This window comes from Raphanus sativus, chromosome 5 (assembly GCF_000801105.2).
Source record: "Raphanus sativus cultivar WK10039 chromosome 5, ASM80110v3, whole genome shotgun sequence".
NCBI classification, from domain to species: Eukaryota; Viridiplantae; Streptophyta; class Magnoliopsida; order Brassicales; family Brassicaceae; genus Raphanus; species Raphanus sativus.
The window spans coordinates 23,863,178-23,885,240 of NC_079515.1; the positions used below are offsets into that span (position 1 = coordinate 23,863,178).

Consider the following 22,063-nt stretch of genomic DNA (forward strand, 5'->3'; position numbering starts at 1 on the left):
TTATAACACTTTGTGGGAACTTATGTTCGTAACTGTAGTTATCAATAAAAATATTAAAAATGTGGATCCAAATGAATTAGGTGCGACATTACTTTTTTTTAACACGTTTTTTTTGGAACACGCTGTATAACCCATTACTAAATGAGATATTTAGTTGATGCACGTAATTTTCAGCGTAGCATAGAGCTCTCAACACCACATTATCAAATTTGGAAATCGAAGATCAAGTACAGCAAACAACAGATTAGTACCACATACAATTATTTTTTTTCATTACGATTTTACAAAACCAGTTTTTTGGGGGGGGGGGGGCTAATTAGGTTCTGAACAAATCGATATGCAAAAATAGTTTAATTGGGATCTTTCTTTTTGTTTCCGGTTTCCTTTTTGGTGACGCGCTCGTGGAACATCTCAACTCGCCGGCCGTTTAGGGGTTGACAAGGTCTTGCATTTTTCTTGTAAGAAATGTCCAATGGAGATCGTAGTAGTTCTACTTGTTCCTTTGACATTGACCTCACCTGCATTAAATTTATCATACACGGAAATTAGAAATCAAGAACCAAGATGTCACATTAATTTGGACCGTTTCCATGCAAAAAATGTCAAATGAACATGAAAGTAGTATAGCTAGGTCAAAAAAAAACAATAGTAGCTAGTTATCCATCACATACATTGAAGCCGTCTATTTTGTTCTAACGTATATAATAAGTTTGACATAAACACATAAAAGCAGGGACTTGTCACACATAAAAGCATGGACTGTGGAACCCTCAAGACACTCGAGCCGGTTAGAAATGGTCAATACTATATAGATGATTTTGGATGAGAATTGAAACTTGGAATTTTACGTATACTATACGCTCTAAAATTCTACGTATATTAAATTATTTATATTTAGTCGGTAGTCTTGATATATATTAAAAACAAATACAACATAAAAGGTGGTAATTTAGGGAGCTTTTGAAAAGTAGATATAGTTCAGAAAATTTACTTTAGAATATGGATTACTATATTCTCACCCAAAAAATCATTCAAATAGAGTGTAGTATTAGAATTTTTTTTATAGAATATCAGTTTAAATAAACCACTTTTATGCATAATCACAAGGTTTTCTTGGTAACTACGTGGTCGTCACACACTAAAATATTACCAACCAAACGAATATCATTTTAAAACCTTTTTAACCCGAAAGGCTCCTAATTACAATAAATGTACGTGTCCAAAAGGTTACCTTGCCAAGAATGGTCCAAGATACGTTTTCGGAACAAGGAGGAGTGGTGAGTGAGCCATAGTATCTGAAGTACTTTCGAGTCTTACGTTCGATATGTCTTGTGTTTATTTTTCCAACTTCCACTTGTGCTGTTTGGTTCCCTTTGAGCCTCTCATCCTTTAGCTTCATTAATTTATCCTTCATCTAATCATGATTTTACTTATATTGTTATTAGCATCATACATGTAAGAAAACCAATATATCAGTCACGTCAACAGTTGTATACATAATATACATATACCTAATACCTCAAAAAATATACCTGAGAGAGGAAAGGCTCTTCACTGCCGATTTTGAAGAGGCTTGCTACCACAGCAAAGCTTCCATCTTTTGCTTGGTGTACCATGTGTAGTTCAGCTGCATATCTACGTTATTTTCCCTTTTATTTATTACTTTTCTTAAACACCATTTCTTAATAAACAAACCAAAAGATAGCACAATCCCAACTCCAAAAAAAAAGGAAAAAAAAACGGTATTAACAAAATAAGACACAGTTCACATGGGCCTCACAGGTCGTACTAATTCACGAGAAACATTTACTCTATGGGCTAGACTGAAACTGGGATTTTTTAACTTCAAACAATTTCGGACATTTCAGAAAGGTTGAGTGACAAGTTGGTGGCATATAATACTAGATCATCTGAAGTCCAGCCTAGCTAATTCGGTAAATAATCAAATAAAAAGGTGTGGGTTGTTTTATGTGTCACAGACCATGATAAAGTGAATAATGATTATAATATATATATATATATATATAATAAAGAATAATCAAAAAGGAATTGAGGCTTACTGGACACCATGGAGATGATGTTCGGAAGGAGTATGCCAATGCATTTGCAGTAAGGTATAGTTCTTATCGTTTATTACCACATCTCCTGCTCCTTCCGCAAAGAACATGGCGACATTGCAGACGTGGTTCACGAGTGTTGCATTTGTGGTGTAGTAATCGCGGTGAAGCGGTTCTAATGTGCTGTTGTAAAAGGTTTGTCCCCTTTGGATATCAATTGGAGATTGCAATTTACCGACCGAGCATTCAGTGTAGTGAGGGTTTAAGTGTCCCCATTGTTTTGGTCCATTTCTACCTCCATATCCAAACCCTATTCCTTGTGTCTCTGCTCATATAAATCACCAATGTTTGTAGTGTTAAGAAGTTATATTCACTACTTCACGTAACTAGTTGAGGATGAAACCTCCGAAGAATTATTTTTTTTACAATTCTATGATCAATTAATGTCTTTACTATTTTTAAGCATAACACATCTACCTAATCCTGACTCAAAACTTAAAACCCACATAACTTTGTTAAAATTTCTAATTTTTTTTTGTTAAAGTTTCTAATTTTTTTTACCCATTGTAAATAAGCTTATATACATGTGCATGCATGATCATATATATGTGTATATAAAAACGTAAATATCATTATATTCTAATAATTATTAATTAAATGCGTGTATATAGTTAGAGGGAGAAAAAAAAGAGTTTAGCATTACGAGCATTCGCAGCGACAGTACAGAGGGGGGCCATGGCGAAGATGCAGAGCTTAATAATCAGCATCACCATCTTCTTCTTGATCTTGTGTGTTTAATTCCTGTTTTGTTGGAATCTGCTAAAAAACGGGAGGAAAAGGGTTTGCGTTAAAAAAAAGATTCAGAGAGGACAAATATTCCAAATCTGGAAACTGGTTAATGAGATTTCAAAGTTAAACCTGTGGAGATAGCAAAATGTTTTATTAGCTTTACTTCATGCCTGACACGAGCGAGACTGCTTCTGCTATTTATAGCCCTCTCTTCAAACCAGTCCTGCTTCAAACATTAGTTTTTTTTTTCCTTTCAAAAAGAAGCAATAAAGAAATAAAATTGAAAAGATAAAAAGTACCTAAAATCAAAACAAATGTTGTCCAAGTGATTTTATGTGGTTATATATTCGTTAAAGAGAGCATTCGGGTTGAGGAGTCATGATAAGCATAATATGTTTTACATCGTGTAGATAAAAATAAGGAAACTTTTGTATTTGGTCAGCAGTAGAAATAGTAATTGTGTCGTGAAACTATTATACATGAAAATATGTAGTCAACTTTTTGGCCAAAAAAAAAAAGAAATATATGGTCAACTTTTGAGTTCAGTGTAAGATTAGTAACAATAGAAAGGTAGAATAAAACATTCAACAGTTGAAGTAATAGTGAGTATGGTAAAAATTAAAAATCATGATGTAGATTATTTAGTGTTAAAAACTAATGATGATAAAATAATGATAAAATAGAGACCATCAACGCCATAATGTCACATTATAATTTTTTTTTTTTTTGATATTTACGTATCAACTTGAATATTTAAAATCCATTATTTCACTAGAAACTAAATGATTTATTTTTATTTTATATGACAATCTGTTATTTTGTTTTTCTATAAACAGAGAGTAAATTTATTTAAGTTGGACGTAGAAAAACAATAGTAAAATATGGATACTCTCTGGTCTCCATATATACATAAGTCAATAAATATTAAGTCTCATATATTGTAGAATTTCTAAGAATTATTCGATAATTTAATAAACACGATAAATTAATTTAAAAAAATTCGTCGCAAATTGAATTGATGTAAAATATGACATATTTCTAAAATCACAAACCAGTGATTAATATATATATAAACAAAGTAATTTGTTGTTTATTTTAAAATAAATAAATTTCATCTCTGTTTTTCATTTAAATATTTTGATGTTACTTTATTTAAGTACACAAAATGTATTTGTATTCTATCAACATATTCGATATATATTAAATAAATCAAATAATAATATAAAATAGATAACTTTAAATTTATAAATTTTTAACTAATATAAAAAAATTTGAAAAAAATATTTTGTTTGTTTTCAAATGATAAATATTGAAAAATAGAACTTTAAGAAAGCATTTTTAAATTAATAACTATACAAATTGATAAATGTTCATAATCCTAATATTATTAATTTATAAATAAATTATTGTATATTGAACGGGTTAAAACACGACAGTGGATTTAAGCACATTCTTTTCTTAGGTCGATCTCTCATCTCTTCAACTATGTACACACAAAAATTTTACTTTCATTAGAGAAAAACAAACAAACATGTAGCACAAAAATAGTGTTATTTTAGGATCATATCAAAATGTGTTTTTCATCACCTTTTAGCAAACTTGAGCATGGAATTTTTTATTTTTTGAACTTAATTTCATAAGTATGGAATTTTTGTTGTCTTTACAATTAAATTTTTACAATTATTAATAATTTTACCGTGTGTATTAAAAGTTGCACATCAAAGTTATTATTCCTTATACTTATTTTTCTCTTTTGTTTCATGGATCGGATGCGAAGATAATTTAGTGGGAAGTTTTCATAAAAGTTTATTTTCTTTTGCAAAGGCCTAGAGAGTAGAGTCTTAGACTATATTGTGCTTTCAGTTTTAATATTATACAAAATTGTCAATCTTAAATTTAAAAAATAAATGATTGTCTATCTTTTCGGTGTATGCATAATATCTTTACGTATAATCCACAGATGGTGCATAGCCGGAAAAAAAAATCCACAGATGGTGCCTGCCTCATAAAAACCCACCTCTCATTTTTCTTTCCCCCCACTTCTTATCAAGAGATTTTTTCACTATTCCCATCTCCTTAGTATAATTTATATACTATTCCCACTACGTATATGATTATTTGAGCCAAAACAAAGGATGATTATTTAAAAAGAAAAAGTGAAACATGTGATGTGATGATCAGGTAGGGGCATCACTCAACGGAATCAAGACAAAACGTCTTCGGGAATATTCATTTGTCCATACTCCAACTCCGAGAACATAACATTTTCACGATCTCCGATCTCTGGTCTCTTGTCGCAACAAAACAAAACGCATTATGCGAACCCGCAAGTTGATAAATTCCACTTCGAACATATGAAACTTTTCTTATACATTGGAATAATATGCTTGGTTCAGAGTGTTTTGTTGTATAACAACTCAGTTAAGCTCACTTTCTGATTTGAATCCGGTTTATGACATGTTGGTGGCATTATTACAAACCAATAACGCATGTGTGTTTATCTTGAAGGTAGACGCATGGCTTTACAAAGTAGTGCGCAAATTATATGATTTATGATAAAGAGGTGGTCAAAATCTAATCTTGAATGCTTTTTCCCCACAACTTTAAGATCTCTGCACGAAATGGAACCAATGTGGCTTTGTCGGTTTAGTTCCCACTTACTCTACAAAATGCAAGAACGATGATGCTCTATCGACGACAGTGACTCCTCTGGCTATTCTTTAAAGAAGACTTATAACCAATAACCTTTTCTTATCTCGGATCCAACAAAGTAAATGGAGCGAGAACACTTTTGAAATAAAAGGTTTAATTATTGCACAATGCAAAAAAAATAACATTTAGTTAACCAGAATCAAATAGCAGCTTTAGGTGAAAGTATATGAAAATCATCATCCAAATGACTTATTCAACAAAGAAAGAAAGAGGCTTTGCAAGTGCAAAACAACAACAACAATAAAGGAGAATTCTCATTCTTCAATAGGCCTTTGACCCAACACAGAGATGTCTTCATACCGTTTCTGCATCATGACAACAATATCATGTTATGTCTTCATACTAGTCGACAGATGCTCATGCCATTACTTATTGAACAACCAAGCAAGACATAAAAGAAAATATACATCGGAAATCTAAATTAAACTGGGATCAATCAGCTAGTTTAGAACTCTAAAATAAGCACAACAAAACAGAGGTAACAAAAGATGATTACTGGTATATCATAATCTTTGTTTCATAATGTACGATGTTATGCCTAAAAGCACAAAGTTTAAGAAACTCATTTTTCAATAAAAACATCATTAAAACCCCTACATTAAAAATGATTCAACCAATCATAAAAAGGACTATAAAACGTAGTTTGTTGAATAGTCTTTATTAAAGTAAACCTAGAAATCTCAAAATATCTTCACATTTTGAAAGACCAAAAAACCTTCTAAAACATCTAATGAAAAGGAGAGAGTATTCTGATGGTGAAAATGAAATAAAAGAGTATAAACAGAGATGTGGTAATAATCATTACATAACAAAGTTGGCTAATACAAAGAATGAAGAAGTAGCTACAATCTAGACTCTAGTTCAAAAGACAAAGTTGTCAAGTTTAAAGTATTAACCCAAAATGCAAGAGAACACGAAAATGGAACAAGTAGTACTCACTCTTTCATCAACCGATCAATCAAAAAACTCATCATTCGATTGCATAAAAACAGGAACAAGCATCACAAAATCACAGCAACACAATAGATAGACAGAGTCAAAAAAAAAAAAATAACATACCCCAACATTTTTGCTTTCCCAGAGCCTATGAACACCGTAATCCACAGCCTGTAACACCATATAAACATTTCATATAAGAAAATGATCCCTTTTATATATAAACACCAAAAAAAAAAAAACTTTCTAACAGTGTCGTCTTAAAATTAAAAATCTCTAGCAGCTTATCTATCTATCTATTGTAGACGGCTCAATTCTATATCCGATGCCAAAGATTGTAACTTTACAGAAAATCTGAGATTTTGTTCCAATCCCAAAACAGATCCAAAAGCTAAGAAGAAGGCAATATTGAAAAAAGGGTTTAGGATCTCTGTACCCGTTCGCCGAAGAAAGCGCCGGCGATGATGAAGGAGACGTAGACGGAGTTACGGCGCATGACGACTCTGTAAAATCCCTCGAGAAGTGCCATGATTAATCAAATCAACCCTTTTTGTTTGTTTCAGTTCAGGTAAGATATCTGATCTCGTATGAGTCGGTTCTGGCGATTAGGGTTGAAAACGCGAGCAGATCTACAAACAATGATGAAAGACGACGAGATTTTCGCGACTAATCAGAGAAGGAATCTTCTACCTTTGACTCTTTCGTATCTGGAAGGGCCAAGTGGGCCTCCGTAGCTTAGCCCAGTAGTTCGGCCCATTAATTTGTTTACTCAAAATCCGAAGGGTTGCCACGGCCTATTTAAAAATTTTGGGGTTTTTTTTTAATTGTTTGATAATTTAGGTATTTCAGGTCTTAATTCATGGGATGAATGGTTCGTTAGGCACTTTTTTTTTTTTTTTTGGTCAAATCGTTAGGCACTTCTTCATCATGTAAATCATATACTGTTAAGGGTTGATGTAGTGAGGACAGAGAAACTAGCGCAGAAAGTAAAATAGACACAAAGTTTGTTAACGGGTTCGTTTCCTACATCCCCGGGACCTCGTCCAGATTTCATTGATTTAGAACAAGGAGCAACCTACAATTGCTATATGGTACAACACACACGAGTGTCTACCACTCTTTTCTAAGGAGCAATCTACAAAGATTAGAAATACAACAGATCCCATCCGGACACGCCAGAGCACACTGTCTTCTACAGCTGCAATCTTCACAGACCTCTTCAATGAAACCTCCTTTGCTAAACTCCCCCTGAGTCTAGACTTCAATGTTCCACTTCTCGGAAGTACTTCACCAAGTACGTCAGCACCCAACGCACACCAATGACACAAAACTCTTGATCCTCCAAGCACACACACAGTTCACCATGAGCTATACACGATGGCTAACTCCATCACACAAAGCGTCAACACCAATGACACCAAACTAAGTCCACATCAGACTCCATCGACAACTACTACAGACACTGCTTCGACACCAAGCAGATACACCAATATACAATGAGATCCTCTCTCTCTTCAATGAGGTCTTGCTTTTTCATGAGGCACGTCCCTCCTTATATAGCAGACCATTACTTGTTCTTTACGTCTTCAACTTGCTCTCCAAGTCTTCCACTTGCTCCCCAAGTCTTTACAATACACATAAGGTAACTTTCAATTTACCTTAATGGAAAACTTCATCTTCAAGTAAACTCCCTTTTACTTTATGGAAAACGTCCATATGTCTTCAAGCACATATCTTCTTTCCTTTTCCAAGCTCATCAAGTTCACGCACATCACAAAACTTAATCTACCATTCAGTTTCATCTTCATGAGACACGTCTGTAGTACCTCCTGTAGTACTTCACGAACTAATACAGAACATCTTAGAAATCTGCATCTTCATTAAGAGATTGGTCTAGCACAAGATCCACTAGGATGCTAGTCGTCTAGACCCAAAATCAGGTTTCTCATATAAAAAAGCTGACCCTATTACCTGATAAAATCGTACTTGTATAAAACGGAATCATCATATATTTTGTTAAAAAGCCAGTCAAATCATATAGAAACGCCATCTTAGATTGACGATTATCCCACAGTTGGAGATTGTTAAACCAGTTACCACCACAAATCGTCTTGGACAACATATCGCCCTTTTGAGTACTTTGTTTCAAGTAATATAATAGTTTGGTATGGGGGAAATATCATAAAAGATCTTTGTTTCAAGTAATATAATAGTTTGGACGACCTATCGCCCTTTTGAGTACTTTGTTTCAAGTAATAGTTTGGTATGGGGGAAATATCATAAAAGATCTTTCAGCAATACCCATACTTTCACATAAGAAAGTCTCTCATTACGTTTATATATAGGCGTTCCTTGATCTTTAACTAACTGAACATGATTTCTTCTTACTAAGTACGCTTGCCTCTTTAGTCATTTTGTCACATGTCTAAATCACTACGCAGAGAGAGGACAATAATATAAAAAGATAAATGGCTTATAAGAAGTTAGGAACATGGTTGGGTATGTTTCAGAACATGCTTATAAAAACATTGGGAAAATGGGCAAGTGTCACATTCATAATTTGATCTTTTGACAAAATTGCTGATCCAAAATAAGTCTTGTTCAAGGTTTGAACACATACTTGAAATGAATCACCAATCAAATAAGCAGAATAAGAAAATACAGCAACTGGGTTCTAAATTTTGTAACGGAGCTTTAACCAAGAAAACCCGAAATATCTCACGCGTTTTGCAGATGGTATTTTGATTTTTTTTTCCCTAATTTCCGAAATGAATATATGGATTATATAGATATGTCTATCCGTAACGGTATGTATCACAACTATCATACAAATCATATAATATATGCTCTTTACCCAGCCAGCTCTACCAATATAAGAAATAAAAACACAAAAGCAATGTTGGCAATGTTCTATATAATTATTGGTAAAAATGAAAAAAAAAAAAGAAGACTCTATATATCAACAATATAACAATAGCGTCTTACATAATTTTTTGAGGAACAAGAACCACATTTATATATGATATTTATATAAAAATTCAGCGTGAGATCAAGCAACGATTATGTAACCCACGAGAAGCTGAAGCAGCTCGCCTAGCTCCCTCTACGAGAGCTGCACGTGCCGACGAGATTCCGGCAGGGACTAGACACGTGTCAAACGTTGAGCAGTCGATCCAATCCTTAAGAAGATCTTCTTGTCCCCATATGTCCGGTATCCAAACATTTCCGGCGACCTCTCTCCGGTGCTTCTTTAGCTTTTCTCTCCCAGTGACGTCAACTCTCTCTTCTTCTTGATTCTGCTTCGGTTTCTCTTCGGGCAAAGCTTGATCTTCTTTCTTGTCGGTAACAGAAGAAGCTTCATTGGGCGAACTTGGATCTTGTTGGGTTTGGTCGGAAGGGGGTTGAGATGGATCGACCGGGTGGGCCATTGGAGACGTCGTATCGTCGATGATGTTCATCACGATCTAACAAAAGTGAAGCAGATTCAGATTCTTGGGAGAAGCAAAAGGTTTTTCTGAAGAAAGATGTGTGTGTGTTTGAGATTCGGAGTTGATAATATGTATATTATGTAGGGTTGTGTAAACAAAGAAACAATCGGGTGGGAGTATGGGTTACACGTCGACGTAAGTTTATTGCTTGGTGAAATTTCTCTTTTGTTCGCTTTTGCATTTTGTATGGTAAGTGACAACTTTACGTGTCTTTTTAGATGGGATTGCTTTGGCTCTTAATTTTTGGGATTTAAATAAATAAATAAATAAATAAATAAATAAATAATCACTCTGATTATTAAAATTTCTTGATTAGATATTTCTATTAAATATGTATTTCCCTTAAATTTTGATTTTTTGCATGTGATCGAGTCCTTTTTTGGTAAAATGTTAACATGTGATCAAGTTTTGACAATGGGGGTTAAGTAGTTTCTTAGGCGAGTCTCTAGATTAGTTAGAGTAACCCTCGGAAGAGATTCAAGAGGAGAAGGCACTATATATATTTTATATAAATTGTGTACATGTTTTATCGATATTCCTCATAAGAACATAGTATTTTTTGTCACCAGCAGAACATAGGATATCATCATATATCTGTTTACATTTTAAACATATTTATTTACCCTTTTCTGGTCAAGGCATATTAATTTACCTTCAAAATGGAATATATGTAAAGAGATTCAAGTTCTCAACTGTTAATATTTCTGGGGTCACGACAGAATATAAGAAAGCATTCAAAGGGGTTGGATTTTTTTGGGAGCAACATGAGGCCTATGTTGATTTACGATTTATTCCAATGAAATATATTTAGGTGGGGATACGTTGGAATTTAATGATCCTGATAATGAAACAAAGAAAAATCTTTGAGTTTCCAAACGTTTAATCAATTATAAAGATGAAGTATTTATATTCACTCAAACAAAACAATATTTACATTATGATTGACATAATAAAGAGGTCACGATTTGAAAGTACATTCTCATGTGTCGGTATACGGAATTTCATTTGTCTCTTTGATAACTTTACTGCCCTCTCCAAGTATATGTTTCTAACCGAGAGAGCTCAGTAATAGTAAGGATACATTATAGTGATTAATTTGATATTGTCCATACTCTTTACATTTTGGTTATAGCTCAAGCTGGACTATAAAGTAACATATGAAATGTGTTGTATCTTTCTACAGAAAGCAAATACGTACCCGCATATAATACATGTGTGTGAGTGTGTCCATATGCCATATATATGTGACTGTCTGATGTAGATGTATAGTTTATTGGGATGGAATATTATGCGTCGTGACTCGATAGGGAGATCGATGGAAGGATATAATTAGTGCAGACGTTAACATTTAACCATACTTTGAAGTTTGATTGTATATGGTCCTCTCGCTTCGATATTTTTATAGTACAGTACGCAGACGTTTGAAAACAAAACAAAATATGTAGACGTACGCGTGATGTGAAAAATAAACAAATGAATATAAACAAAAATTTGAAATATAAACAAATAAATAAGTAAATAACCAAACTACTAGAGGTTGTGTAATTTTGTATTTGATCAAACATTCATTTATACATATTGAAAACTAAATTCATGAACATGTGTGATGACCAAAACATTCATTTATACATTTTCACCCATAGAAGGCGACCTCTTGAAACAAGTGTGACAGAGACTGAGACTTATAATACCATATGCCAATAAACATCTATTACTATTTTGTAATATAATCAACAATAAAACCATTTCTGTGACCTATTTAATGAATCACCAAGACACGCAACGCACCAGCTCTTGAGGCATGGATTATGCATCTAAGTACTCTAATAAACAAAATTAGATATCTTTATTTGTTAAACCTTTGGTTCAGCGACAGGTTTTGTGATCATTGACATGTTTCAGCAATCAAATTGCTGGCCTAGTGACATCAGTGGAGGCACACCTCTTCTTGCCTAGGTCGAAAAGTATTGGATCTGAAATCTGATTTAAGTTTGTTTTTTAATATGATATTCTCCACATAGCTGATGCGCGTTAAGTAGAAAACAAGAAATCGTTTAAGTTTGAATTCATATATTTATTCACTATATGTTTGATTTTTCTTAACTTTAGTTACATATAATATAATCATCCCACTGGTGGCATGTTACAGGTTCGGAACCAAACAAGAATATATATATATGATTATGAAGAAAACAATAAAATCTTTTATTCTTCTAAGTTTGCTTCACATACTTCTGTCTATACCTTCAGGTTCGTGTCATAGAGGCTAGACTCTATTAATATGTCCCACATCGTCTAGGATTAAGTTCCTTCGACAATATGTGTATGGAAAATCTTCCATTTTTGAATTAGATTTTGGATGTGAATTAGGTCTATCACCAATATGGAATCAAAGTTCATAGTAAAAAACCAGACTTCCCACATAAACAGTTTCCTACCTATGTGTAACATGTACAAGTGGACCATATTGAAGTGATATATCCGAGATATTGAATTGTAACTTGTACACATAGACCATATTGAAGAGGTATATCCGAAATATTGAAGCTATCTTTTGGGGTATGAGTTAAGTCCATCATTAATAGACTCCACAGTGTAGGTAAGTCCCTCGCACAGAAAACAATTTAAGTAACATATTATGACTCGTGTGTTAAAAGGTGTTCGGATATCTGCAAAACCTTCCCCATCATGTGGAGGAGATTCTCAGGGAAGCGATCAAGTTTCGGGACAAAGAGATTAACCTTGTAAAACCATTCAAAGACCTCCTCCTAGGTGCTCGTAACCTCTCTTGTTTACCATGTTAAGTAAATAAACAAATAACCACACTACAAGTTATGTAGTTTTATATTTGATCAAACATTCATACATTAAAGGACCATGAAATACTATGGATATGTACGAAGCAGAGGTTTAGAGTTTTTTTCAAACATTTTCACCCAAAGAAACCTCTTGAAACAAGTGTAACAGAGACTGAGGTTTATAATACCATATGTCAATAAACATTTTATTGTTATTGTGTGATATAGTCAACAATAAAACACCATTTCTAACACCTATTGATGAATAATCACCAAGCGAGGCAATTACTTATACGAGATGAGGTAATTAGAGGCGAGGATAGCGAGAGCGGCCTTTCTTCTTCAAGAACTCTGGGATCTCTATGGAACTGCCTTCACTGAAAGATGTAGAAGAAGGACGTCTTGTTGTTACTCCCATTGATGATGATGCATCTGCTTGTGTCGCCTGCGATTTTCATATAAAGACTTGTTGTAAGAACTTGTGTTGTATGTCAAAGAGAGACGAGGGCGAATATACCTGAAGTGGCCTCCCTTCTCCTTCTTCTTGCCGTTTGAAGCCCGTTGCTATTAGGGTAATGCTTACCTAACAAGAAGAATAAAAAAATCAGCAATTTGTATAAATCTAAGAGCTCATATTGTGAGAGACTTACTTGACCACTGAAGGATGGATCAACCACAGCGCCAAATATAAGATTTGCTGTTGGATCAACAAGGTCATATATCACTTCCGCAGCTGCATTTACCTACATAATCAACAAAAACCATTATAAAAATTTCATGAACTCAGGCAAAACACAGGAGTTGTCTAGGGAAGAAAATAGACTGTAAAGGTTAGAGATTGACCTCGAACAAGGTTAAGTCAGTTCCACCAGTTATGTTCCAAACAATTCCAGTGGCTCTCTCAATGCCAATATCTAACAATGGTGACTGGATTGCATTTAATGCAGCATCTCTTGCTCGAGTCTTTCCTGCTCAAAACAAACAGTATACAATGATGCAACCAGAACATTAACTTTTAAACTTTTCTTTAATACATTACAATGTACATGGAGTGTCATATGGTACAATGTACATGGAGTGTCATATGGTAAGTTTCAGCATAACAAAACATTATTACACTGGTTCCTTCATCACGTTACAGAAAACCAAATCTACAGTCCGGTTAACCTAACTCAACCTGTAATACCAATTCTCAGTAACACCTTAGCAGTTTAGTTAACAAACATATGCATATAACTTCTCAGATAGAGCTAAAGAACACTCCACTCTTACCTGTTGCAGTTCCTATTCCCATCAATGAAGAACCTGCATTCGCCATTATAGCCCTCACATCCGCAAAATCCACATTAACCAATCCAGGAATCTGCAACGCAAGTAACCAAAAAAAAAATTATAAAACATTTTCCTGTAGACAAATGGACTCAACACTGAGACAAAACAAAGCCATATATACCGTAATGATATCAGAGATTCCCCGAACTCCTTGACGAAGTATATCATCAGCCAGATTAAACGCTTCTGTAACCGGAGTAGACATAGAGACCGCCGTGAGCAACTTGTCGTTTGGTATAACAATGAGAGTATCAACATTATCCCTGAGCGCTGCAATCCCTTCCTGAGCTTGAACCGTTCTCCTCCTTCCCTCAAATGAGAAAGGCGTCGTCACGATACCAACCGTTAATATACCCATTGCCTTGGCCACACCTGCTATTATCGGCGCCCCTCCCGTTCCAGTCCCACCTCCCATTCCAGCCTATAGAAACAATAGTTTAATTAAAAGAATACACAAAGAAGAAAGTGATAAAGAGTTACAACATACCGTGACAAAAACCATATCAGAACCGTAAAGTGCTTCTTCGATAGCTTCTTTGCTTTCTCTAGCAGCGTTCATTCCAATCTCCGGATTACCTCCAGCACCTAACCCTCTAGTCAGCTCCTTACCAATCTGCAACCTCTTCTCCGGAAAAACAGGAGACATCCTCATGGCTTGAATGTCGGTGTTCACAATCCAAAACTCCACGCCGACCATCTCGCTCTGTATCATCCGGTTCACAGCGTTGGAGCCACCGCCTCCGACGCCGATGACTTTGATCCTCGCCTCGTTGTAGTTACCAGGAGGAGACGAGTCGCCGAGATCCTCGGAGACTGAGGAAGAGGAAGAGTTTTTTCTCGGGTTGAGCATTGATATCTCGGGGTGGAGGTTCAGGAAAGGGTCTTGTTGGGATTGTATGTGGTTGGGAGTGTGGGAGTTGGAAGCGGACCAAGGCTCGGATCTCTGAGCTGAGACGAGACGGTTTCTTTTGCCTTGTGCCGTTCTGAAGCAGCTCACCCTGCTGCTGCCGACTTCTGGCGTTACGCTCTTTCTAAGAAGAGTGAGCACTCGAGAGTCGGGAGGGGGAGAGAAACAGGGAGAAACACAAGTCGCCATTTTGAGACCACGGAACGGAACAAAACCCTGTTCAAGTGAAACAGCAAAGAAGTCAACTTTCAAGTCCTAAGAAGATAATTAAAAAACCCCATTTTTTAACCTAAACAAGAGCATAAGGAGTAAGCAATGCTTTTCAATTAGAGTCCTGGAGAGAATCAATTTGACGAATTTTTGCGCGAATTAAACGAAATTGAGGAGATGGGTTTCTTCAGAACTGTGCGAGGAAAACAAAAGGTAAGACCTTTGGATGGTGGAAGAGGAAGAGAACCTGGGAGTTAGCAGTAGCAGCAGTAACAGAGGATTTTGAGATACAGAGGAAGAGAATATGAGAGAGGAGGAAGAAACAAAAAGAAAGGGAGGGGTTTTGGAGTTTTCTGGGCTTCGAATCTCTTTCTCAATCACATACGATAAAAGTGGATTGTGATCTTGATTTCGCTCTACTTACACTCAGTAAACTCATCTCTTAAAGTTTGGCTAATGAGAAAAACGTTGACGACGACGGCAAGGGGGATGAAGTTAAAAAAAAAACTTGAAGGTTTAAGAGATATGGGCTTTAAAAGCCCATATGATATTTTGGGTCTTATTAGACTAAACAAGTGGTGATACTTAAAGCCCATGTGATCTTTCTGTTTGGTGTAAGTCGAGTATATTTAAGGTTTCTAGTGGAACTTGCAAGTCAGTTTTGAGAACATTTCACAATTTTGTGTTGTTGTTTCATGTATTTCAAACTTGTAAACATTTGTAGGATTCTTTTCTTCTCATATACAGACGCATAAATGGAAAGGTAAAGGCATAAATGCTAGGCCAAAACTCATCATTGTATCATCTGATCAACTTAAGCAACTTAGCAGTTCTAACGTGTTGCCCAAAAAAAAAGCAGTTCTAACATTTACGTCTGTAGTTCCACGAAACCTGAACAACATAAATATATTTTGAAGCCGACGTAAATGTTGTTCAGGTTTATGTGAAGACTCCAAGTCATCTATGCAACCTCTGCTCCGAGTTCAGATACCACATCTAGCCGCATCTATGTTGCGGAGACGCTGATGTATAATAAGGCTTTTAAAGCTTTTTTTTTGTTTTCGACTATCTCTCATCCCTTGTTTGAACATTTCAAGGGCTTTTGTTTTAGCTTATTTACTTTGATGGTTTGTAAACTTTACCTCCATGCGTGGAGACTAACTTTTTACCACATTCACGGAGTAATCTGCGAGTTAATTTTCTGATATGTAATCCTAACTATATTTTATGCTCGTTAATTAATCTTCTCAATGATGTTTTGCAAATTCGCCTCGGAAGAATAACGTTAGAGAGGAACAAATGAAAAATATAATTGCATAGGTTGAGGTTCAAAGATAATACAGTATATACTAAATATCGTTACTCAAACCCTATGTCATATATTGTCCATATAAAATCTAGGTCTCATAGATAAAAGAGAGAAGAATAATGATTACAGAAGTTGAAAACTGGAAGTTCATAATTAATTCTGACGTCATATACTGGTGCCTTGCATGGTCTTCCAAAGAGATTTTGGGTAATCATAAATCGGACATCTCTAAAATTGAGATTTCAAAGTTGACTTTGAGTTTGCCCTGTTGATTCATCTTGGCCAATTATATAACATGATGGTTCTTGATATAATTTTCATACCCACACTTGAGTTCGATGTGACATCTTCCTTATTTCTCTTGTTATTTTTGTCCAAGACATTTTGATATGCAAGAACATTGTGCATGTGCCCGAAATTGTATTTACTTTTATCAGTTTTAAACGTGGAGAGTTTTATGAAGATCTTATTATCAATATGAAAAAGGTTTTAAAAAGTGTTGAAGTATTGAAAAGAAAATGCGAAGAATAAAAAACAGAAAGTTAAATCTGATGAGTTGTTGTAGGAGTAGAGGAATACAAAAAGTCAATAAGACCAGAACTTGAGTAACGTTTTCAAACAAAAATGAATAGTCGTTTGACTAATTATTTGTCGCTTGATGACGTCCAGAATCCGAATGAAAAGCTCCTTGTCACATCTTTTGCACAGAGCCGCTTGCATATTATATAAAATAAAAAACTTTTTTTTGAACACCTATATAAAAATAAAAAACTATTATATACTTTTTGTGGTAAAACATCTACGGTGAATTGTTGGGCATGTTATAAGACTCTTACCATGGAAAAAATGTTTACTTTAATGTTAATTTGTAACTAAATCAGCTGGTTTGAGAAGATAAATCATCAGTATTGTCCTAATTGATTTTTTATTATCTAGTATTGTTGCTGAAGATGAATGATTTACGTATAGAAATGTGATGTATATTATGACAAACAGCTTGTTTGAATCTAAACCCATAGAATAATTGAAATCTTTAGATGCACATTGCTTAATTGTGAAATCCTTTCAATATAGGATGTTAGAAAATCTCAAACCATTTTATATTTGTCTATAATAATATTTAGATTTAAAATTATTCTAATTCGTTCTAAAATAAAGATGTTATTTATATTTATAAAGGAGAAGTAGCAACCTTTGATCTTTAATTTTAAGTTATATATCTAAATTTTTATTTTTATAGGAATTGTTGAAGTAAATTTTGTTTGTATGATGGAGTTTCTCTAATTTATGAAATATAACAAATATTAAAATTATATTATTTTGTTCTAATAAAGATGTTATTTATATTTATAAAGGAGAAGTAGCAACATTTGATCTTTTAATTTTAAATTATATATTTAAAATTTTATTTTTATAGGAATGTGTTGAAGTTAATTTTGTCTGTATGATGGAGCTTCTCTAATTTATGAAGCATAACAAATATTAAAAATTATATTGTGAGTTGCAATTTTTGTCACTTGACTTGAATTGTTACAACACAGTGTAGAGGTGTAGTCTACACTAGTATTATAAGTTGTTGTTTCTTCTTCATATTTTCTTAAAAAAATATTTAGAAAGTTAACTACTAAAAACTTGTTGACATGTCATCATTATATTTTCATCATTACTATATTCTCATAATAAGAAGATAATATGTTTTCAAATAGTTAAGGTATAATATCAAAGTTAATAGCATAAATAATTTCATTTACCTTGTTATGAATTGAACATGTCACTATATATATATTAATAAAATTAAATTAGTAACGTAATTATAAATATCACAAATTTCACATCAACTTAAAACAAATATATATATATATATATATATATATATATATATATATATATATATATATATATATATATTTCTGTTAAAAAATTAGTGTATTTTATAAATTTAAAACCAAAAGATACGGATGAAATGTTAAAACTTAATGGATAATTAATTTTGAATTTTACTCGAATTAATATTACTTGAATTCATTAATCAGTATAAAGATAAGTCTAATCAAGTAATCAAATCTAGTGAAATGTTTTATGAGTTTGACAAAATGGTTAAATATTTTGTTTGAGCGTATTTTATGTCAATTAAGGTTTTACATCTCAAAGGTACCAAGGTTCAATTCATAACAAGGTAAATCAATGGGTAGTTATAGACTTAACATGATATTTGATAAGTAGAGCAAAGGTACCGCGTTAGTGCAAAGAATAAACAATGTCCTAGAAACCCAAATCCCACACAAGAAAGCAAAGATCTTTATTAGTTAACATAGAAAATAGAAACAAAAAACACGAGTGAGAAGACTAACAGAGAGACACTGTCGTCTTGTAGTAAAACAGAAACTTCTTTTCATAACAAACTACTGGATACTACTACTACCATCTTCCCTACATTACACCAAATAACAAAACAAAACAACAACAACAACAACAGATCCTTCGGTTGATCTTTTCTTCTACCAATGCCTGATCTTTGCTTCTTGATTTTAATTCAGGATTTTCCAGAAGCAGAGCTTGATGGACAGAAATTGTTGTCATTGTTTGAACCATTAGGATTCTTCTTGGGTTTGGAGAGTTTCTGTTTGAGCTGAAACAAAAGCTGTTGATTCTCTTGATTCAAAAGCTCAGCTTCCTTCCTTAGCCTCTCGTTTTCTTTCATTATGTAACAGTTCTCCACATACAGCTTCGAGTTCAGCCTCTCCATTGCTTGATTTCTTTCTTTCTTCAAGAACAAGAACAAAAACAAAACTATTGTCAGGAATAAAAGACAAAGAGAGTAATAGTAACAAACATCAAAGCTAGCTTGTGTTATGATTATCGCTCATATTAAATCATTACATAACACATGGGTTGTGCAGCTTCACACGTCGGATGTGAGTTACACTAGGGAATATTTTTTTGTCGCATATATTTGGTTCTCGTCCATAAAATGTGAACTTGTTTTTCTTCTTTTAAGAAATCAATGATCAAAGAGAGAAGAGCATGATTATATTTCGTATGGAGGATAAAAAGATAAAGCCAAGAAAAGAAAAATGAAAAAGAGATAAAAACAAGTAATCATGATGATATGCAGTAATTACAAATGTCTTAACGTCTATGCTTTTTTGTAGTGGCATAAAGTAATGATTGTATTTGAAACGCAACCAAGCGAGAAAAAACAGAATAAGCAACGAAACCAAAATCGTCATCGTATAAATACAAATTTTATAGGAAATGGAACGTATTTTGAATCATCAAAAAGATAAGAAAAAACATACTTGTTAATAGAGAAGAAAGAAAGGGTCTAACATTTTTAAAAGAATAGAGATTAAATTTTCCATTACTGAGGGAAAAATAATACAAAGTTTAAATAAAGAAAGAAAAAAAATGGATCTGTTTTCATGTTGCTTGCTCTCTACGTGTGACGTTACTACATAGTTTCTTGACCTAATTAACGTATACGCCGGCAAAACGAATAAAAACAGAGCAAGAAAAGAAAAACAGAACAAGGAAACAGAGAGTAGACACATAGCGAAAAGGAAACAGAGCATACAGAAAGAGAGTACTACCATTTGCTGGCAAAGCTTCTAGAAGATACTAAAAGAGAGATAGGAGAAAGGTTTAACCTTTTGGGCAGGAGTGTTGCGAGGCAGAAGAGAGAGAGAGATGGGTACGTGTGTGTTTTGTGTGTAATAAGAAAGGTAGAGGGACAAAGAGAACAAAGTGAGGCACTGTCTGTTATATAGATCCCCAAAAGCTAGAGAGAGAAGGTTATTTATATCTCTCTCCTGACAAAATAATAATGTACTGTGTTGTGTTTATCCATAGATGGCGGCCGCAAGAAGAGATAGAGAGAGAGAGATGTGTGCATATTGCGCCATGTGAATGATGATGATTTATTAAAGAGCAAGAAGTTGGAGAGGTGTTTCCTGCTTCTCTTGCTCTCTTTTCGAAATTGATCTCTAGGGCTATTTTAGTAACTTCCAAAGATCACTCTTCAAGCATTTTAGGCTTTTCATCGTACTATCCTCTAAACGGAAGAAGACTCGCTACAAGGAAACTAGTTCGAACTCCCAAGAGTGTTTGTGTAGTATGGTGTATGGATGAGGTGGTGGGGAAGGGTAATTTTGTCATTCAGAATGAAGGAGTTAGCTATGTAGTAGAAACCCATCAACGACATCTATAAAAGATTCGCAATGATGGTAAAGACTGGTTCGGACCATCATCCTTCATGATTCAGTTTTAACCGTTTTGAAACTTTTAAAATGTTCTATTTTCTCTTCTTATTTCCCGGTTTGCTCAATATTGGATTATAGAATATTACACTCAACCATGATTACATTACAAATGATTTAGTACATACTTACATAAAAATTAGGACCTTCATTACCGTATAATTTTGTGGTTTGAAAAAAAATTCTAAGATTCTGGAAGGTAGCTTTGGAAAGTAAAACATAGATAGCAGTAATTCTCAGAACTGTGCATATATTTTAGTTATATTTTTAGACAACTGTAATGTAAAACGTTGCAAAACATAACAAACTTTTGTAAATGTCTAATGTCTTCTACCAACATGCGCATTGGCAGCTCCATTACATTCCAAAATCTTCTTCTTACTTATCTAAAATTTAGCATGAACTTATCTCATTATTTTGATTGTTTGTACCTTCTTTGGTTGTTTCAGCATTCCTTAGTATGATGGGAGAAACAAATAATGAATAAGAAAGAAGAGTGTTTCGGTTCTGGAAAGCTTTACAGAACAAGTTGTATAACTACTAGAATAACCGAAATGGTTTATGGTTGGATAGTTGATCCGTGCCTCCAAAAACTATGAATCATTAGATTATCACATATAGTTCTTCTTCACCAATCAACTTTCATATATCTTAACATTTGAAATATTCGATATGTTTACCAACAATATATATACGTTGCTTAACATTTTACCAAAAAAAATATATATATATACATTGTCAAAAAAATTACACCAATATACCAAATATGTGGATGTTTAGTCAAAAAAAATATGTGGATGTATTTGGTTGAGAATAATATTAGAACATAGTTAAAAGAATTCGTATCTCTTTTGTATAATTTTTTTTTTGGCATCTTGTATAATTTTATTTAATTATTACATTCCCGATTGTTACAATTAACCTTTTTATAATTTTACTTCTTTAATCCATGCATGTCTCCTCAATTAAGGTTTAAATTTGTTGATATTAGACAGCATGTAAGCAATATAATAGTTGGTGTTAGACCATCTCTAATCCATCTTTATATTTTTTAAAAAATAGAGAAACTCTATTATAGAGATAATTTTGTTCATTTGCTCAAAAAAATAGTTTTGTTCTAATATATACCTCTATAATAGAGTTTTTCTATTTATATAGAAAAGTATAGAGAATTTCTATTTTTATATACAGAGATAAAAAGTAAAAAAATTCTATATTTTTTTTTTAAAATAGATACATGCGTTGGAACGAATCCACCTTTATAATATA

The 22,063-nt window shown here is 33.5% G+C and overlaps 5 protein-coding genes across 7 annotated transcripts; all 5 read right to left on the reverse strand.

Annotated features, from left to right (window-relative positions):
• Positions 1-307: 307 nt before the first annotated feature.
• LOC108857763 (alpha carbonic anhydrase 1, chloroplastic) lies at positions 308-3,083 on the reverse strand. Of its 2 annotated transcripts, none has more exons than XM_018631776.2 (6): positions 2,976-3,083; positions 2,761-2,873; positions 2,061-2,382; positions 1,533-1,635; positions 1,232-1,414; positions 308-518 (listed from the first exon to the last, which is right to left on the reverse strand). In XM_018631776.2, exons 2-6 carry the CDS (start codon positions 2,828-2,830, stop codon positions 351-353), a joined length of 846 nt encoding a protein of 281 aa, XP_018487278.1. In that variant the 5' UTR covers positions 2,831-2,873; positions 2,976-3,083; the 3' UTR covers positions 308-350. The 2 variants fall into 2 exon arrangements, with proteins under 2 accessions (XP_018487278.1, XP_018487279.1); XM_018631777.2 differs by having other exon boundaries at positions 2,761-2,876; positions 2,976-3,005.
• A 2,552-nt stretch (positions 3,084-5,635) lies between these two features.
• LOC108859375 (cytochrome b-c1 complex subunit 9, mitochondrial) lies at positions 5,636-7,157 on the reverse strand. The gene is made up of 3 exons (XM_018633274.2): positions 6,931-7,157; positions 6,618-6,665; positions 5,636-5,863 (listed from the first exon to the last, which is right to left on the reverse strand). Exons 1-3 carry the CDS (start codon positions 7,021-7,023, stop codon positions 5,813-5,815), a joined length of 192 nt encoding a protein of 63 aa, XP_018488776.1. The 5' UTR covers positions 7,024-7,157; the 3' UTR covers positions 5,636-5,812.
• A 2,272-nt stretch (positions 7,158-9,429) lies between these two features.
• On the reverse strand, positions 9,430-10,140 carry LOC108859571 (protein BIC1). The gene has a single exon (XM_018633480.2). It carries the CDS (start codon positions 9,950-9,952, stop codon positions 9,533-9,535), a length of 420 nt encoding a protein of 139 aa, XP_018488982.1. The 5' UTR covers positions 9,953-10,140; the 3' UTR covers positions 9,430-9,532.
• A 2,791-nt stretch (positions 10,141-12,931) lies between these two features.
• Positions 12,932-15,698, reverse strand: LOC108863591 (cell division protein FtsZ homolog 2-2, chloroplastic). Of its 2 annotated transcripts, none has more exons than XM_018638066.2 (8): positions 15,477-15,698; positions 14,600-15,235; positions 14,234-14,533; positions 14,053-14,143; positions 13,624-13,748; positions 13,431-13,523; positions 13,298-13,363; positions 12,932-13,225 (listed from the first exon to the last, which is right to left on the reverse strand). In XM_018638066.2, exons 2-8 carry the CDS (start codon positions 15,206-15,208, stop codon positions 13,088-13,090), a joined length of 1,422 nt encoding a protein of 473 aa, XP_018493568.1. In that variant the 5' UTR covers positions 15,209-15,235; positions 15,477-15,698; the 3' UTR covers positions 12,932-13,087. The 2 variants fall into 2 exon arrangements, with proteins under 2 accessions (XP_018493568.1, XP_018493567.1); XM_018638065.2 differs by having other exon boundaries at positions 15,450-15,698.
• A 3,115-nt stretch (positions 15,699-18,813) lies between these two features.
• Positions 18,814-20,157, reverse strand: LOC108860483 (protein LITTLE ZIPPER 3). Its single transcript, XM_018634354.2, has 2 exons — positions 19,419-20,157; positions 18,814-19,302 (listed from the first exon to the last, which is right to left on the reverse strand). The coding sequence occupies exons 1-2, from the start codon at positions 19,425-19,427 to the stop codon at positions 19,072-19,074; spliced, it is 240 nt and encodes a 79-aa protein (XP_018489856.1). The 5' UTR covers positions 19,428-20,157; the 3' UTR covers positions 18,814-19,071.
• Positions 20,158-22,063: the final 1,906 nt, after the last annotated feature.

Excerpts from the sequence above, each read along its gene's own strand:
- LOC108857763 (XM_018631776.2), bottom strand. The coding sequence starts at position 2,830 with ATGGTGATGCTGATTATTAAGCTCTGCATCTTCGCCATGGCCCCCCTC. Across the intron at positions 2,383-2,760 it reads TACTGTCGCTGCGAATGCTC|AGACACAAGGAATAGGGTTT; the intron begins GTAATGCTAAAC and ends TTATATGAGCAG. Across the intron at positions 1,636-2,060 it reads CATCATCTCCATGGTGTCCA|ATATGCAGCTGAACTACACA; the intron begins GTAAGCCTCAAT and ends AAAATAACGTAG.
- LOC108859375 (XM_018633274.2), bottom strand. The coding sequence starts at position 7,023 with ATGGCACTTCTCGAGGGATTTTACAGAGTCGTCATGCGCCGTAACTCC. Across the intron at positions 6,666-6,930 it reads GCGCTTTCTTCGGCGAACGG|GCTGTGGATTACGGTGTTCA; the intron begins GTACAGAGATCC and ends ATGGTGTTACAG. Across the intron at positions 5,864-6,617 it reads GGGAAAGCAAAAATGTTGGG|AAACGGTATGAAGACATCTC; the intron begins GTATGTTATTTT and ends GTCATGATGCAG.
- LOC108859571 (XM_018633480.2), bottom strand. The coding sequence starts at position 9,952 with ATGAACATCATCGACGATACGACGTCTCCAATGGCCCACCCGGTCGAT.
- LOC108863591 (XM_018638066.2), bottom strand. The coding sequence starts at position 15,208 with ATGGCGACTTGTGTTTCTCCCTGTTTCTCTCCCCCTCCCGACTCTCGA. Across the intron at positions 14,144-14,233 it reads GAATCTCTGATATCATTACG|ATTCCTGGATTGGTTAATGT; the intron begins GTATATATGGCT and ends CTTGCGTTGCAG. Across the intron at positions 13,226-13,297 it reads GAGAAGGGAGGCCACTTCAG|GCGACACAAGCAGATGCATC; the intron begins GTATATTCGCCC and ends TGAAAATCGCAG.